This window comes from Caloenas nicobarica, chromosome 3 (genome assembly GCF_036013445.1).
Source record: "Caloenas nicobarica isolate bCalNic1 chromosome 3, bCalNic1.hap1, whole genome shotgun sequence".
NCBI lineage: Eukaryota > Metazoa > Chordata > Aves > Columbiformes > Columbidae > Caloenas > Caloenas nicobarica.
The window spans coordinates 67,741,306-67,758,697 of NC_088247.1; the positions used below are offsets into that span (position 1 = coordinate 67,741,306).

General features: G+C 37.3%; 1 protein-coding gene across 3 annotated transcripts in view; it reads right to left on the reverse strand.

The window, feature by feature from the left end:
• Window positions 1–2,894: 2,894 nt before the first annotated feature.
• Window positions 2,895–17,392, reverse strand: part of ARMT1 (acidic residue methyltransferase 1) — a 52,944-nt gene continuing 38,446 nt past the window's right edge. For all 3 annotated transcript variants that reach the window (XM_065632998.1, XM_065632999.1, XM_065633000.1), the window contains 5 exons: window positions 12,680–12,880; window positions 10,382–10,555; window positions 8,919–9,161; window positions 7,789–8,025; window positions 2,895–3,934 (listed from right to left, as the gene is read on the reverse strand). In XM_065632998.1, the coding sequence (XP_065489070.1) occupies window positions 3,734–3,934; window positions 7,789–8,025; window positions 8,919–9,161; window positions 10,382–10,555; window positions 12,680–12,880 (1,056 nt within the window). In that variant the 3' untranslated portion in view covers window positions 2,895–3,733. The remainder of the gene's footprint in view (window positions 3,935–7,788; window positions 8,026–8,918; window positions 9,162–10,381; window positions 10,556–12,679; window positions 12,881–17,392) is intronic.

The following is a 17,392-nucleotide window of genomic DNA, read 5'->3' on the forward strand; positions in this document are numbered from 1 at the left end:
TAGACCTTTTATTTCTGACTCAGTTATTCCTGAGTAATTATGAATACAGTCTAATAAACTCATCCTCCTTTTCTTCCAGAAAAAAAAACATTGCCATGGAGGATTCTTACTTGTTTTGACAGAAGACTAAAGCAATCTGAAATCTTCCATTTGAAAAGGATTATGTTTGAACATTCTTTCCAATTTCTATTCTGGCAAACTATCATTTTTTCTATTTCCCACATACTTAACTAATTTTGTTTTCTGTGCTTCAGTAATATCAGAAATCCCTTTTCTCTAAATTCATAGAGAATTTCACTTAGTTTTGTTCCATTCCTCCCCTTTTTCTCTTTGCTGATCAAGAGAAATGGTCAGCATCTGTAGTCTTAAAAAAATACTTCTATTTCGTATGGAAAAGTTTGGGAGAATACGTGATCCAGTAGTCTTTTTCTCTAGAAATGTGCCTGATTCCCCACTTGGGTTTTGTTTTGTTTTTTGTTTTGTTTTTTAAATTTAAAATTCTATTATGACTTGGATCATCCATGTTTCCCCTTCCCTGCACCATAATAATGTATAAAATAATTCAGTAACTGAACAGCCTCAGGAAAATTTGGAAGATGCGCACATCATCCACAAAAGGAAAATGTGGAAAAGCAAGCAAACTGCTTTATACAGTAACAATAAACTCTAAATCAACATAAGTCGCAAGTCGAGTGATTTAATGTGATCTGTCTTTATGCTTCTTAATTCTAACCCAGCAAAGCATTTAAATGCCTTTTGCACTTACCTTCTTTGAGGAATCATGGTTCTACTGCATTAATTCCTGTGTTTCCAGGAATGCATTATCAAAAATATGCTGTATAGACAAAAATTCAGCCACATGTATTTTAATATACTCATAAACTTATAACACTCATTTTTCTATCTGCATTGTGATTTTATTAGTGCAATGTTTGTGGCAGATAAATAATTTAATCTCAATATCTATAATTGCAACATTTTAATTTGTCAAGTTTTGCCCTTTTTTCACACTGCCAATCTGAAATAACAAAGCTGTTTTCACTGGAGTTATTTCAGCTATTATTTGAAGGAAAAAAATCTAGCCCTATAACTGTACCATTCTGTGATTTCACACATATTACTTTTTGTTTTTCTAATATGTATTCTGTTGATAAATCAATAATCTTTTACCACAATGAAAGAGTAATTATGCATAGATAGCAAATGCTACCTAAGAAAAATAATGTACTGAAAGAGGGGTGTCTGCTGACACAGCCTTAAGACACACTTTTGGTTTCTATCAGCTCTGCCTTGTGTTGAATACATTCTGGGTTTAAAAAAAAAAAAAAAAAAAAAAAAAGGCATGTTTGAAACAAATGTTGAAAACATTCGTAAGCCTGTTTGGTTTTTTTTTTCCAAAATGAAGACTAAGTCCAGTCCTGTATGAAACAAACCTTGAAAAAAGATTGCAAGTCATTTTAAACTTTGTTCAGGGGTTAATTAAATTACATGGGTCAAAAATCACCTGAACTTTGTTCATGTCAAATTACTTTACCTTCTTTTTTTTTTTTATTTGCTTTGGCTAAATGAACAAAGATATCAGTACTCTTCTAAAAGTAAAGCAAATACAGTGAATATTAATAGTCAGCCAAGAGGTCATATTCCTTGATGAATATTAGCATTAATAATTAAAAAAATAGAGATCTACTGGGGGGCGGGGGGAAAAGATATTAGAAGCCCCTTTTTCTACTTTCTGTTAGCTTAACATGCAAGACAGTAATTAAGTTTTGCTACCAACTTAATGTGAAAACTTGCCTCCTTTGAAGCAATTTGGAGAACTTTGTTGGTGGCTTCTGTGGGGCTGGAACTTCACAACTGGTGCCACAGCTGGTCACAGGGCAGCAGGACACAGGACTGCTGAACATGGCAGGAGATTTTAGGTCTCCTGGCAGACATTAGGAAATCATGTCACAACCATAAAATATGGCCAAATATTCTTAAATACATTATGACTGGCACCCTCAGAGACTATTTGTTAAAGTTATGAATGTATTATCTGGGCTGAGTGGACTAATTTTGTAATGTAGTTTATTTATCTTGCAAAATATGGTAAAATATGCTTTGTATAATATGTATTAATGTGGATGAAGAAAACAGGTTTTGTTTTTTAGTAATAACTCAAGGAGAAGTGTCTATAGAATCAGAAAACACAAGCTGAAACTAGTCATATTCTCTCACAAAGAATGAGAAAATTCCCAACCAACATATCATGCCTATAAAATATTTATATTTCAGTCTTTTATTTTACTTTGAAATTGTGATGCTTTCCAAAGTTTAAGTCTACATAATTTAATAGTAACTTCTCCTTTTAGTCCATTTATTAAACTTTACCTCAAAAACAATGTTACATTATGAAACACGACAGGAAATTTATCTTAGTCCAGGTAGCCACAGGAGCATAAGAATATATGATTTGCCATATCTCCTCAAATGACTGATCTTGTGAAAGTTTGGGTGTTTTTTTACTAACAACTCACTGAGAAACAATTCTCCAGAGGCAAGTACAATAAAAGCAACCTATAATGCTTTGAGTCCCTAGCCAGATACCAGAATTACTTGAAAGTGTCTCATTTTTCTCAAAATAGTGTGTTCAGTTTTAGTGAGGGCTTTATCATTTCCTGAGATACTGTAGAAAGTCTCCACAATGGTCAGACATGATTAAGTCATCTTTATTGCTCTCACATCCATATAAAACATATAATGGGGAAGAGACAACTGAAAACACAGAATCATGTTTGAGTGTGCTATTAAAACAGATTTATTTCTCAAATTTCTTTAAAAAAATCATGAAGTTTAACAACACTCAGAAAGGGTGATAAACAAGCAGATTTTACGATTAAAAGGTGATTCTGGGGACCTCATCATTGCTTTTCTGAAAATAAAGACTTTAGTAATTCAACTATTTTCTGTAGTAGATAAGCATTTTAAAATAACTTCTTATTAACTCAGAAGAACTGCCACTTATTTGGCCTATGGACTCATTGCCCAATAAATACAGCAGGTAGAAGAAAAATTTTCAAGGCATCGTGACCAAGAGCAACATGTGATTTTACCAAATACACCTACACCAGGCACATGACTGGACCCTGTGAAAAAGCCTTTGCTGAAAAAGCATAGCTTTTTGTTTTGGCACAAGAGCAGACTCCAGAAAACAACAGAAGAAAAGAATCCCTCATTCCAAAATTGTGATAGTCCTCTGTCTAACTTCTAGCTGTCTTGAAAATAAAGTCCTTATGAATAAAAATGCAGAGAGCGGTCCCATTTTGCAAGAGGAACAGCAGGAGGACAGTCCTCACTTTATTTCATCCTTGTCACCCAGAGGTAAAGTATAAGGAATGTCATCAAAGCTGACATTCATTAGCAAACACTTCCCAAAACTGTGAATTGACTTCAGGTGGCCCATACCTTCAATGCCTCTGCAATGAGACTAGAGGGCTATTGTTTACATATTATCTATCATTTTCATAACTGAAGTATTACGCTGCCCAGGGGTTTTCTGTTTGCTGTCTCTAAGCTGCTGGCTTTACTCTCTCCATTCAGCTTAGTCTTCCTACTGAAACGCTAAAAATCAGCCCATGTCGGTATCTATAAAGTAGGGAACAGAAATAAATATCTGTTTTCTCTATATGTCTAGGAGGTAGGGAAGCAGAAAACAATATTTTGCCTTGTTCTGTCTCCTTGCAAAAAGCATGTTTTAGTGAAGAAGCCGCATGTTTCTTTGCGAGTGTTCTCCTGGTGCCCTTGCCACGTCTTGGAGGCAGATGCAGGGGAAGTAGTGGTGGTGATGGGAGTGAATCAACCCTTCGAGATGTCTGATGATTTCATAGTCAGGAAGAGCCAGGCTGGCAATGTCGAGGCCAAGCATCTGCGAGACCACCTCTCGGAAGTCTGCCAGCTGCAGGAGCAAGCAGAAAGGAATTACTAATAAATCCAATACCAAGCAAAGGAGATGCCTGGAGAAACATACACAAATATGCATACAGACAAACACAAGTATTTGTATTAGCAGTGCAAAACACAGAGATTTATGCTGTTCCTCAATACAGAGAGCTGCAAAGGATGGAAACAACCTTTTGGGGTGTAACTCAAACAACAAAACAAGTAAACAGCTGAGGCGCTAAGGATCTTGGATCAGAAACCACAGTTCCAAGTGTTCTTTAGTATCCTTCACAGGCACATCTTCCATGCTGACTCAACTGCAAAAACTGAGAAAAAGAGAGGAAGAAGAGTTGTACTTGACCTAGATGACTGCAATCTACACAAACTGAAAACCCTGCTGGGCACATCACCCAGGCCAAGGTGCTGGTGCTGACCTCAAGCTCCGGACCGTGGCCTGCCACCGCGCCCCTCCACCCCGCGCTTTCTTGTGGCAACCACAGCAGAAAGGAGGAAGCTAGAAGACAGGTGGAGGTTTGGCACATCCTTTGGTCTGTCTTTGACTTGGAACTAGGATGCAGCCAAAATTCAAGATGCAGTCTGGGAAATGCTCATTTTTCTTCTGTGAGTAGTTGCTGAAAACACATCATAGGAAGGGTATCTGGCAAAGTAATTAAAGAAACCAGCTTTCTCTCTGCAGCTCCAAATGGACAGACATCCATGAAAAATTGTCATCACTAGTGATCCCACCAGCAACTAGATTAAAATCTAAAGATCAGATGAACATGAATGCTGATTTACTCTTAACTTACAATATGGATCATTATAAGTCAAAGTTCGATGTCTCTTCAATGGACAACGCATTACACAGCCCAGATGACTAATGTCTTAATAGTCCTAATCATCAACATAAAATTAAAAGAAGAAAATGTTCCTATTTGAGGAAATATGCTTGTCTTGCTATTTATTTGAACATCAAGATCCTCATTCCATGAATGACAGAGACTCAAAACGTCACAGAAACATCAAAACCATCAAGAAGCCGGACTCATGCTCTGGTATGGCAGCATCCTCACTCCACCAATCATGCTGACAGTTAATGGTAAGGAGGAGATAAGTGCGCTCCTGAAATAGAGATAAAAGCACCCCAGAAATATGTGTGCAACCCCAAGAATACTGTGCAGAACTCTAAAGTACTTATAACATCTCTGAGGCAAGCTTCAAAAACCCTGAAAACAAGGTCTCAGTTCCAAGACTATGCCAAAGACAGTTTTTTTCATCCCAGCACAAACCCTAAGGAGCTGCCATCAGTCCAGAAAAACAAATATGGAAAGCAAGACAGCATAGGGCAGAAGGATTTGAGAATTCAGTCCCAGCTACCTGTCTTATGAAGGCAGTGCAGTGTGTTCGATGAAACATTAGAACAATGTAACACCAAAAATCCCCAAGTTCCCATATATTCTCTTCAACACCAAGACAGGAGGTCACTGATGTGGGGCTCTGGCAGCGTGCTAGACAAGTACAGCTTAGCAGAAGCTGAAGATTTTTTTAAACATCTGGATCATAGACAGAACGAGCAGGCAGAAGAGCTGGAATTTGTTTCCATACAGACTTCATGTTAAAAGATCAAGGCAGCCCTCTGCAAAGATCAGTCTTTGGCTGAATTAAACCCCCGCAAGACATCTATGCAGCAAACCCACCTGACCCCCTGGGAGCACATCAGTGTCTGCTCTTTGCATCAAATTTCTTGCTCACATACCTTTGCTATTGCAAGCTGTTGCAACTCAATTACTGCAACTGTCAGCAAACCAAATTGCACTACAGCCATGTATCAAATGCAATCAAATTAAATTTGATGCACTGACAGAGATTATTGATCTGGCATGATTCTGCCAGAGGGAATACATACAAATTAAAATGTATACACAATCATCTCACTCTTTATTTTCTGATGGGAAAAGCAGGTCATAGCTATACTGAATGAACAGTAAATATGTTAAGAATTCAATAACTCTCATCAGTGAATAACTTAAACTGGAAAGCACACATTCATTTATGTGAATTCTAAATCGAAGACTTTTTTCCCACTTTAATGGAATAACACTTAGACAAGAAACAACTTTTCTGACTAGTATATTGTGGCATATAAAGTACAGCGCAGATGAAGCTGTAGTCTGGAAAAAAAACCTTAAAACAAATCCATCAAAAATTCAAACAAATTATTGACATGTCTATTTTTACTCCAAGTACTACTGCAAATAAGGACTTAAGTTGATATAAAAATAAAATACATTCCATTTTTAATCTTTAGTTGATTGCAGTGGTCATACACTGATGTCATCAGTCCCTGTGAACATCCTCTTGTGATCAGTCATTATGCATACTCTATTTAGTCTTATTAAATTGAATGTCAGCTATGCTGTTATTTATTTACATTCAGAAGTATGCAATAATGATAGATGAAGTCAGGAAGGTTTTCTCTTTACCCCACAGACAGAGGAAATCCAGTATGGATTTTACTCTTTTAAAATGTCGATATAACCCACTAATTTCCCACTATATATCCATTCTAATCTCTACTTTTTTGACTCTACAAGTAGCTTCACCTCACTGTGGTTCAATTCTGCATGATTTTAATTTTTACAGCATGGAAAATAGCCCCACAATATTACAACATTATTTAACATTACACATAGTGATATCCATGGAAAGCAGAGCATACCTGAAAAAAACACAAATGTCAATACAAGCGGTCAACCTGGCCACATCAACAACTCCATCAGGTAAAAACGATTTCAGTTTCTAGTAGTTTTCTTAATGCGCATACACACGCAGATGACACAGCTGTGCTTATATTCAGATTAAATATATACATACGTGCTCAGAGAAGTACTTAACATCTGCATTTGCTACCTTTTACAGAGAGTGAGAGAAATCTGGTCTTGTGTAGTTTCCCTGAGAAGGAAGAACAAGCAAGTCCAAGCAGGGTTGGGGATAAGGAAGGCATTCTCCTTGGGTAATGGTTCGGGAGAAGTCAGGAAAAAAAATCACATGTTAATTGTGAGAGACAGAGTTTAGAACAAATTCTCTGATTTAGCAAGTGTAGCCTTGGTTTAAGTACAGATTTTAGCTAAGTAACTGTTAGGATACAGGAGAGTATGCTATGAATATTACTGGCAATTCTCATATTCTGAAAATGTATTTGAAATGTTCCTGTGATGCATATGATTGAGGATGCTGGTGAATTATAAGCTGACATTTTTCTTTCACTGTCTCAGAAAACCTGAGAACGAGTATTATTCTGTGCTTGAGCATTCTGCACTTTGTAGCCCACTTATCCCATGTTCTTCAAATTTGGCCAAAGAATACTGCAACAGTATTTAAGTGGCTTGAAATGTCTTGGGTTCAGACAGTAAAAATTCCACATTTGTGTGTTTTTAGCAAGTACCTAATGTATGACTCTATGAAATAATTTCCTGAACATAAATCATACCTTCTTCTCTGTGCAGGATGCTTTGATTCTCATGAGACATGAAGAAATTAGATTTTCCTGCCAAATTTCTAACCTTCATTATAAAATGAAACAGTGCTAAAAAAAACTACTAGGATTTTACAGCATTTTTATACTTCTCCAAAAGGTGATATAATATTTTGCAAGAAACAAAGAAAATAATGCCTGTATTCAGTATTCATGCTCTTGCATATATAGCTTGAAGAATAGATTTGTCTCCCAGAATCACAAGTGTGAGCTAGAATTTATTTGTTTAATAATATTCACAAAAGTTTTCAGCACAGCTGCACAGCTGTTCCACCTATACGACATTCTTAGAATATAAGTGACAGCTAGCACTTGTCAAATACCTATACACCTACCTGTCTCTCTCTTTTTGCTAATTCTGCAAGGGTTGTTTTAAGCACCTTTATCTCACTGGTAACTGCTTCTAACATATTTTTGTTTTTTTCTTTATCTTCAGCAGCTTTACTCTCCTTTAAAAGAAGTTCTGATTTGACAGAGGTAAGTTGTTTCTCAGTTTTTTCTTTCATTCTTTCCAATTTGCCTTGAGACTTACTGAGTTCTTCTATTGTTCTGCTCTGCTCCAAAGCTTTGATCTGCAATAACATAATGTTAAATTTGTCACACTTTTTCATCTAACTCGAACAAACAATAAAAATATCAGGAGTAATCATGAATAAGTACTTCAATGTGGTTTCTTATGGGTTCTTGATGAAATTACATGTACATGTGAACTGAAAAGTTATTAAAGGAGTGTGGCCAATTTGAACTCAATTAACAAAAATATTTTTGTTTCAAAGACCGTGAATTCCTTACAGGTTTTGTGACAAAACGTAACTGGACAGAAAAAAACCTCAGTGAGAGTTTACCCTTTGCTAGTCCCTGGAAAAATGGTACGAAAAAGTGTTGCCAAATTTTTTGCTGGTAAAAACCGTTCTGTTGGAACATGCACCTACTTATCTATTTCCCTCTGTCAGGCACAAGACACAAACCCACATAAAATCTATCTTCCTTTCTTCCAGTGCTGGCAAGCTATCAATGACTGCAAACTGTTTGTATTCACCTGATTTAAAGCAGGGAATTTATTACTGCTGCAATGTAATAAAGCACAGGAACAATTAAAATTTAGCATCTTGCCTGTTTTGCACTGAAAAAAACCCCTTTCCCCCCCCATACCTATCAAAATAGGTCTTCTGTGAGCAATGTATGAGAAAATATAAAATTACAACCATATTAACAGTAAAGAAAGGGATACATGTACTGTAATTTTCTTACACTAGTCTGAAAATTTACACCGAGCTTTACAAATACTACTTAGGATAACAAGACAAATTGCAAAATACCCAAACACTGTAACATTATACTTGCTTTCCCCACCTAGATGGATTTCAGCCGCTCTCTGTGAACACACTTATTGTAAATGAACTCCAGCTGTATCCAACTGGAATAGAAAAATGGATAGAAGCACAAATAAAACCTTTTAACTCACCTTAAGTTCATTGGTTTCAGACAGCTTGGCTTTGAGATCAGTATTTGTTTCCTTTGCCAGATCAAGCTGCTTCTGTAACCTCTCTATCATCTTACGTAACTTTCTGACAGTGAGATTGGCCTCGTCCCTCTGCACAGCTAAGGCGGTCCTTACTTGCTTCTCTTCTTCCAGCTGGGTTATTTTCTGCTGCAGAAGGTTCACGTGCAGCTCTTTGCTTTCAAGTTTTTCTTTCTGAGTCTTCAACTAGTTTTCCAAACACAAGGAGATTCGAAGAAAACATATGTGAAAGACAATGGTACTACACAGATTGGTTTTCAAACTTAATCGCCATGTTGTATGTTTAACCTGAGATCCTATTCCTCTCTTGAAAACTCTGTAAAGCAGTATAAACATACATACACTAACTTGATACGTCTTATATTATCAATTCGTTGTGCTTCTCCATCCCTGAATTTGTGGACTATCTTTTAGAATGAATTTACACATAGACTGCACCTTATTGGAACATAGTTGTGTATCATTCATAACATCGGAGATTGTCCAAAGTACAAGACACCAGTCAAATGCAAGAGGTAAGAGAGATTCATTAAGGTTACAGTGTTTTCAATGGTGGTAGTAAAAGACATTTCCATCTTTAATCAGTTAATTAAGGCCAGTGTGCAAGAAGGAAAATCAACATATAGAAATAAGAAAGCTTCCATCCACTGCTCCAATACAAGGTCCAGAAGCTTAGTTTTTTAATTTTGGCACTCAGGGAGCCACCTCTTTTCTGTTTACCTGAGCTGAGCTGCCAGGCTTTACTCTGGAACGTCTGAGGAGTACCAACATACCTACTATATTCCTTGCTAGAGAGGCAGTTGCTTCCAGAAAAAAATACGCCATTGTTTTAAACCTTAAACAGATCTAATTCTAGGCTCCAAACCATCCTGGTCAGTCTAAAATGAGAAGATTTTACTCTATCATAACAGAATGATGGAGGGGTGTCTGACCAAATTTGAACAGATTTGCTCCTAAAGGAGCACAGTTCTTTTTGGAAATGTTGAAATTCTTCGTGAAGTACAACTGGCGTCCTACTTGTTTCTAGAGAAATTTGTGTAAGATGCCCCACTTCCCAGTAGATACTTCTAGATTTAAATATCAGCAGTAGTTGTTTACAGAAGTATTACAAATGCGTATTAAAAAGTAGACATATAAACACACAAACACGCATAACTCATACACTTATTGAAGAAGTTGTGAAAAGCAGTATCACATGTTTAACTGACTGGTGGGTTCAGTTGTTTTAATGTGCAGTCTCTTTGCACAGTTTGCAAATGTTTACTATTTTTTTATGTAATGGAAATCTTTGAAATTCCTTGTACATATACAAAGCTCCAATCTGCTGCCTCTAGCAAGCCACTATAGAAATACAGCCATAACAATGCTTATCTTTGAAACAGTAACAGTATGTCTTTTTTGCCTACCTTCCTTCTTAGACTATAGGCCATAGTCTTGTTTTCAATCACTGCATCACCTTCCAGTTTCACCAACTGCTCTGCCCGGGCTAGAATTGCATCCACGTTCATATCAAATCCAACCTCTGCTGCTAGGTTATCCAGCTTCATCTTCTCATTAAGTTGCTCCAGAAATTTCATATACTAAGATGTGGAAAAGTGGGTAAAAGAATAATAAAAATTCATTAAAAGTCCTGAAGTACAATTTAAAGGCAATTCCCCTTGTACTGACAACTAGCTGTACATAGCTGAGTCCACTATTCACAGGAAATAATGTACTGAAAGGGTGTGTTTATAGTACACAGTCCTGACACAATCGCAAATTCTCCATTTGTCCTCTTTTAGACAACATTTATTCTGTTCATAAATCCCTGGATCTACACTATTTATCTTCTTAGTAAGACCAGATGGTTTTTTGCTCCTCTGCAGTAAGAAGAGCACGAAGTACGTGTGTCTGCTGCTGACTCCAGCTCGTGTCTGTGGCTCTGCTGCTTCACACGACCACACATTGGCAGGGAGAAATAAGAAAGGACAACTACATCCCAACTAATTGCAAGTGCTGCGATTGCCCACTGCTGTGAGCTCTGAAACAGATAAAACTGGTACCAGGAATGCCATGGGCGAGATCTGATGTAGTCTGCAAGAACGTTAACAGTGAGTATTTTACACTTCTTTGGAACAGTTTAGAGATAAAGAAATTTGTAAACCAGTAACTGTTAAAGATTATTTTAATTGCATCTCCATCTGGTTTACTGATGTGAACACATACAGATACCAAATATTATCTGTTTTTTCCTTCTTTTGTCCTGCCCTGCTAGCTCTTCAAAAATTGCATTAGTTCCCTGGTCTCAATTAGCCTCTTCCAAAACCCAAAGCTCTCCTTCTCACTAAGAACCAGGTTTGCCTTTGTTTTCTCTTACTTCTGTTGTAGGTCATAATCTTTGCAAAGAAACAACAAAGAAAAAAAAAGGAAAACAAACAAACAAAACGGTTCAATAACTGTTGCTTGAGCCCAAGATGATAAACATATAGCAAGAATCTTTTTGTTTCATGAGGCTTCTAGATCAAAAAGTTAAACACAGCAGCAGCAAGTGCTGAAGTTGTTCATTAAGAGAAAAAAAAAAATAAAGACAACAGAACACCACACAAAACAACAATCTCTTTATTTCGGCAAAATCTAGAGAGAAATTAAACTAAGGCCACGTGTTCTACACAGAGGAAGCAGAGGGGAAGGAACAGCTCCATTTTCTGGTTTGCTCCCAACACAGTGGATGCTTCTTTCATAAAAGTTATTGGGTCATAAACTAATGCAAAATGGACAGAACCAAATTGTTGATTCTTTGCAAATTCAATTTCCTAACATTGATCTTAGCCTGGTAACATGCTACAACTCTGTCATTCTTAGCTGTATTGGATGGCTGGTTTAGCTTTCCAGGTACTAAGTCATTTTTCAAACTCTTAGTATATGGATGTGTTATAGGCCAGCAGTGTGTTCATTCATGCAATTAATTAAAAAAATAATCATGGTAGCCTTGGATAGCCTAAGGATATAAAAGAATCAGGACTGCAAGATCTTGAGAGACTGCAGACCAGATGATATATTAGAAAAAGATGGAGAGATCAGAGAAAGCTTTGAGATCAGAGAATCCTGGAAGGACCTATTTACAGGTTAGACATTAGGAAAAGGTTCTTCCCCCAGAGGGTGGTGGAGCACTGGAACAGGCTCCCCAGGGACGTGTCACGGCCCCAAGCCTGACAGTGTTCAAGAAGAGACTGGAGAATGCCCTCAGACACATGGTGTGAACCGTGGGGTTGTCATATGCAGGGACAGGAACTGGATTCGATAATCTTTATGGGTCCCTTCCAACTCAGGACATTCTATGATTCATTCTACAGAGACTTCTTTCCATCTGTTGGGGCTTTTTTGTTGGTTTGGGTTTTGTTTTGGTTTTGTTTGGGTGTTTTGTTGGTTGCTTTTTTTGTTTGGTTTGGGTTTGTTTGTTTGTTTTTTCTTTGCTTTGTGTTTGTTTCCTTTGTTGGGTTTGGTTTTTTTTTTTAACATTAAATGGACTTTGAACTCATAAGCTTAGCTACTTTTTCCAAGTAAAATTTTTGCTCAAATATATTACTTTTCCCTACAGGATGCCTGATTTTGCTAATTCGCATTATTTGCAGTACTGTAATACTCCAGCTGATCAATGCAATACAATTAGCTGTATCTGTGTCTTTAGTGACTTTTACACAAAAGAAAATAATGCATGCAACTACTTTTTGTTTCTCAAGCTTCAAACCATCTTGTATCAGATCTACAGACAGTAATTCATCTTCCAATTGTTTCAGTTGATCCTGGAAAGCCTCAGAACATTTTTCTGCTTTTCTGCTCCTCTCCAGAGCTTCTTGGTACAATCTGGTCTGATTTTCCAAAGCTTCAGTCAATTTAGCTATTTGGGTTTCAAGCTGAGATACCACCTAGGGAGCAAGCAAACCAACAAGACATATGGGGTTAGGTGGATGTGAAAGATGCATCCTCAGTTTATTAAAAAGAGGGTAAAATATCTTTAAAATACATGCATTTAAAAAGACAAAAAGAAAAAAAACCTGCTGTAACCACCAGGAGAAAATGGCAGAAGTGGTGACATGTGAGACATCCAAAAGTGAATGGCAGAAACTGTATTTAAGATGAGTCAACTAACTAAAAGGGGCTAACATATATTAAAAAAATAATACAAACTATTTTAGACATAAATTTTCCAAATATGTTAGCAAACCAGAAATACCTGGCAGTCAACTAACATTCTTTAAAATAACCCAATAATACCAGTAGTCTACCAAGGAGCTGAGTGGAAAAAAAAACCCAAATAAGTGATTTGGGAAATACATGCAGCATGTAGGTGAGACTATAGCTATGGATAACTAAGTCTCAGAGAAGTGCTTCCCAATTGTAACTGCTAAAGGGTGTTTAACTAAAAGACTTTGCTTAAAAAAAAAATTTTAAAAAAATCTGTAATCTAAAAGGGTAAGATTTCATAACAAGAAACTAGACTAAAAGTTCTGAAAACACTTCTAGCTCTACACTGTTAACTTCGCAACACCTACCTGTAATTAATGGATTTTAAGTTGTAAACTACTTATAAATTAAATGATTGAAACTGTCTGATTGCACTACTGCCAAATACTGAAAGACAGTTCTACCCAAAAAGTTGCTTGCTTCCCTCTCTTCTCTTCTTACTGTCATATAATTATTTGGTTACAGAATTAATTATGTTGTATTTGTAAGTCAGTGTTCAGACACTCATCCCCAACCAGTCTCTTCATTTTAAGCATCTGTTTGTCTCCTGTTAATACAATGAACAATAAGCATACAAAACTCCCATTAATTTTAATGTCACAAAAAGGTTTCCAACTTAGACCACGATTAAATACAAATAATCGTTTGCACCCAAACAGCTAAAAAACACTGAGAAATTACTGCTGCTAATACAGTGGAAGAAAACACTAAACAATAATAAAACTGCAAGAACCCACAGACACATTTGATGCTATTCTGCATCACGTATCACCCAGCGGGGAAAAAAAAAAAAAAATCTTTCAGTAAGTTGTGTCCACAGAAACACGCCGCTGCCAGAGAACCCAGAGCCCTTTACCAGGCAGCAGTGCGGCTCTGGGTGCCGCCGAGCCACGTGGGGCTTTCACGAGCTTCAAACAAACACGAGAAGGTGAGGGATCACACCACAGAAGGTGAGGCCACAAAACCACCGAGCTGTCAGTTTATCATCCAGAACATCCTGGAGTAACCTTAGGGACAATCAACAACTGAGGGATTTCCTAAAACAGAGTTGCACCCTTATTACCCACCCATGCCTGTGTCCAGAGACTTACAAACGCTGCATTTTTGGTCCTGCACCTCTGACCTCCACAATTTCCTCTGCCAACCACTTGTGCGGCTTGATCCGCCAGCCTGCAAAAAAACCACCTCCTGCTTCTTATTTTAATGTGGACACCAGATAATTTCAAATGAAGACCTTTCATTTCTTGTGTTACAAGATGTTGCAAATACTCATTTCCAGAGGCAGCTCCTACCTTGAGGACAGCAGGCTTCATCCCTGCTGCAATTAAATAGCCCTCAGTAAAATCTTCCTGAACTTTATTTTTCTCTTGTGCTAAGCCTCCTTTTTTTTTTTTTTTTCTCTTGTGCTAAGAAGAGGGCATGTGCAAGCACCAGGCCCAGCTCCATGGCACACCAGAACAGAAAGCAGGCTACAGCGATGCTGTCGGTTCCCTCAACAGCCCAAAGGTCACATAGATGGGCGCACAGAGGATTTAGGGTTGAGTGCAAATAAGCAGTGTGTAGAATAATGTTACGAGGACCTTCACGTCACAGCGGCAATTTTTTTCCCCCTCTTTTACAACAAAACAACTAAATATTCTCATCTTAGTATTACCTTGACAATCAATAAGCCATATTGTTCTGGTTTGGTAAGATGTTATCTTGAACTTCCATTGTTTTATATGTACCCATACACACACACATGTGGACCTAGTATAAAGTCTTTTTTTAAGATCTCTACCAGCTGAAAAGCATTAGAGCTGCCACATCTCTTATCATGGTACTTACCACTTGTATTTTGCTTTACTGCATTGCACTCACTGTTCCAAGCTGAAAAGCTCTTGTCTACTGAGTCTTTCCTTGCATGGAAGGCTCTAGACACTCTCATGGCTCTTCCCAGTACTTTTTAAAGGCCCTTTCTTGAATTTGTGCGTGCTACTCAGAATGCAGCAGCCATGGATTTATACAGTGCCATAATTATTGTTTTCATTTTGTTCTCAACTTTTTTTCGATAATTTCTCACATGCTGGTTGGTTGGGGTTTTGTTGGTCAGCCCTAAGTCAATACATATTTTACTCTGCTTTTAATTTCCCAAATTATTTTCCACTCAATTCTTTTGTTTGGAAGAATAAAGTGGATAAATCCCTAAAACTAAATATGCATTTATGACACTGCCATAATAATCCTTAAGAAACAAGAACAAAAGGAGATTTTAATGGGAGCAGTAGTAGAGCCTAATTAATTTAAGGCATTTAAGAGCCTGTATATCAATATGCAATGGCAAAAACTAATAAAATTAAGACAATCTACAATCAGGTCAGCTGTTCCCATCTCAGGTCAGATGGGCAGGTAATCAAGAAAAACAGTTTTGGCTGTATAAAATTAATCTGCTGCAACAGATCTGTAAGAAAACTTGTCAAACAGAAAGGACTTGAACCGGGAGACCTCATAACCAGCACTGAGCTCTGTGTGAGCTGAGAGTATTTGCTTGGCTTGGACTCTAGGTGCCCGTGAACCCCTCCCGTTTGTTACAAATAATACATGACAAAAACACCCTAGAGCTATCTGCACATATTCGGATTATACACATCTTACTATAACCACTGAAAAGATCATTAGGACACTGATTCAAAGCAGTTTCTTAATTCTGCAATAGAACACCTATCACTGGACATTGTCACAGTATATGCTCATTTTTTTTGAATGAAATTACAATTTTCGCTAATGCTAATGTTAAATGCTAGTATACAGACTAACTCAGATGCCCTTCAGATACCAAAATCAGACTAACCAGGAGACATAATCTGCAAGAGCATTTGAGATTTCACAGAAAATCTGACTATAGCAGTTGCAGTGAATAATTTTCTCACAAACCCTTTAAAATTTAGACTTTTTACAGCTCTATTTGACAGGTGTATATGCAGAAGTAAGCCAGACACAGCTGACCGGGCTTGGATGTAATGATGAACCTTTTGCCAGTTCATCTACTGTATACAGAACTCCTAGAGGAGCTGCAGTGGTGATGTAAACTTGAAAAACCAAAACCTGTTTAGGGAAGGCATCAAAATGCTCAGACAGGGAGGGTCCTCTTTCTCCCACATTCTTGCACTGCCTTTTCCTGATCCCACTAATCCAGCTTGCAAAGGTAAGTTGCTTACAGCAATGTCTCGACATAATTGAAACAATCTTTACTCAGGGAAAGGAAAGACCTAATGGTATTCCTCCTCCCACTACACATTAGCACATTCATTAGCACAGTTTGAATTTCCAGCAGCAAGGCGATCGACTGCTGGATTCATAAGTCACTGTCCTGGCATTGCTGCTGGATCGCAGACACACAGGCTGTTTTGAAACAAGCTAGATTGGGCACCAGCAACACTACGGGCTAATTTACCTGCCAAGAAGTTCAACGACTCACTTTTCTGGGTCTTTTTTCTGAAGGTTGGACAGTTTACTGAAATGTCTGTTAGAAATTCTAGCTCTAGACAATTAACATTTTTCTTGATTGACTGCTAGCAAGTATACATATCCTAGCACCAACGTTACATCAAAATCCTGGAAATTCACCCAGACGTGCAATAGGAATCTGATCAACACATATATACCAACATGTATATTCCTTACAAATGGAACCTTAGAAAATGCTTTTTTAATTCTGATTTGCAGCAAGAAAAACTGTAAAACTTCTTTTTGATGAAAAGTCTTTGTTCTACTAGAAACAGATGCATAGGTGCATAATATTGGCATTTTAGCTTTGTTATTTCAAAGCCCCTAATCTTAATGTAGAAACTCTTCCGAGAATAGATGCCAGCGCTGCTTTCATAACATTATTCACTTTGGGGCAATGCAAATGTTTTTTTCCAAATGAGTCATAGCAGTAAAATATTAAAGCTTCATGACTTAAAATACTTAGCAAACAGGGATCTGCATTTCCTCGTTCAACTACAATGACCAAATTCACCAAGCAATATTAAATTTAAAGCTAATATTTATGGTTCAGGAAACTGAGCCACAAGCTGTTTGGTTTTTTGGGTTTGGGTTGTTTTTTTTTTTTTTATAAAGGACTAGCATTTTGGAGGAGTATTGCTAGAAGTATAGCAGACAATTGCTGTATTTGCTAGCAGAGGCAGAATGCTATGCTAAACATACCTGTC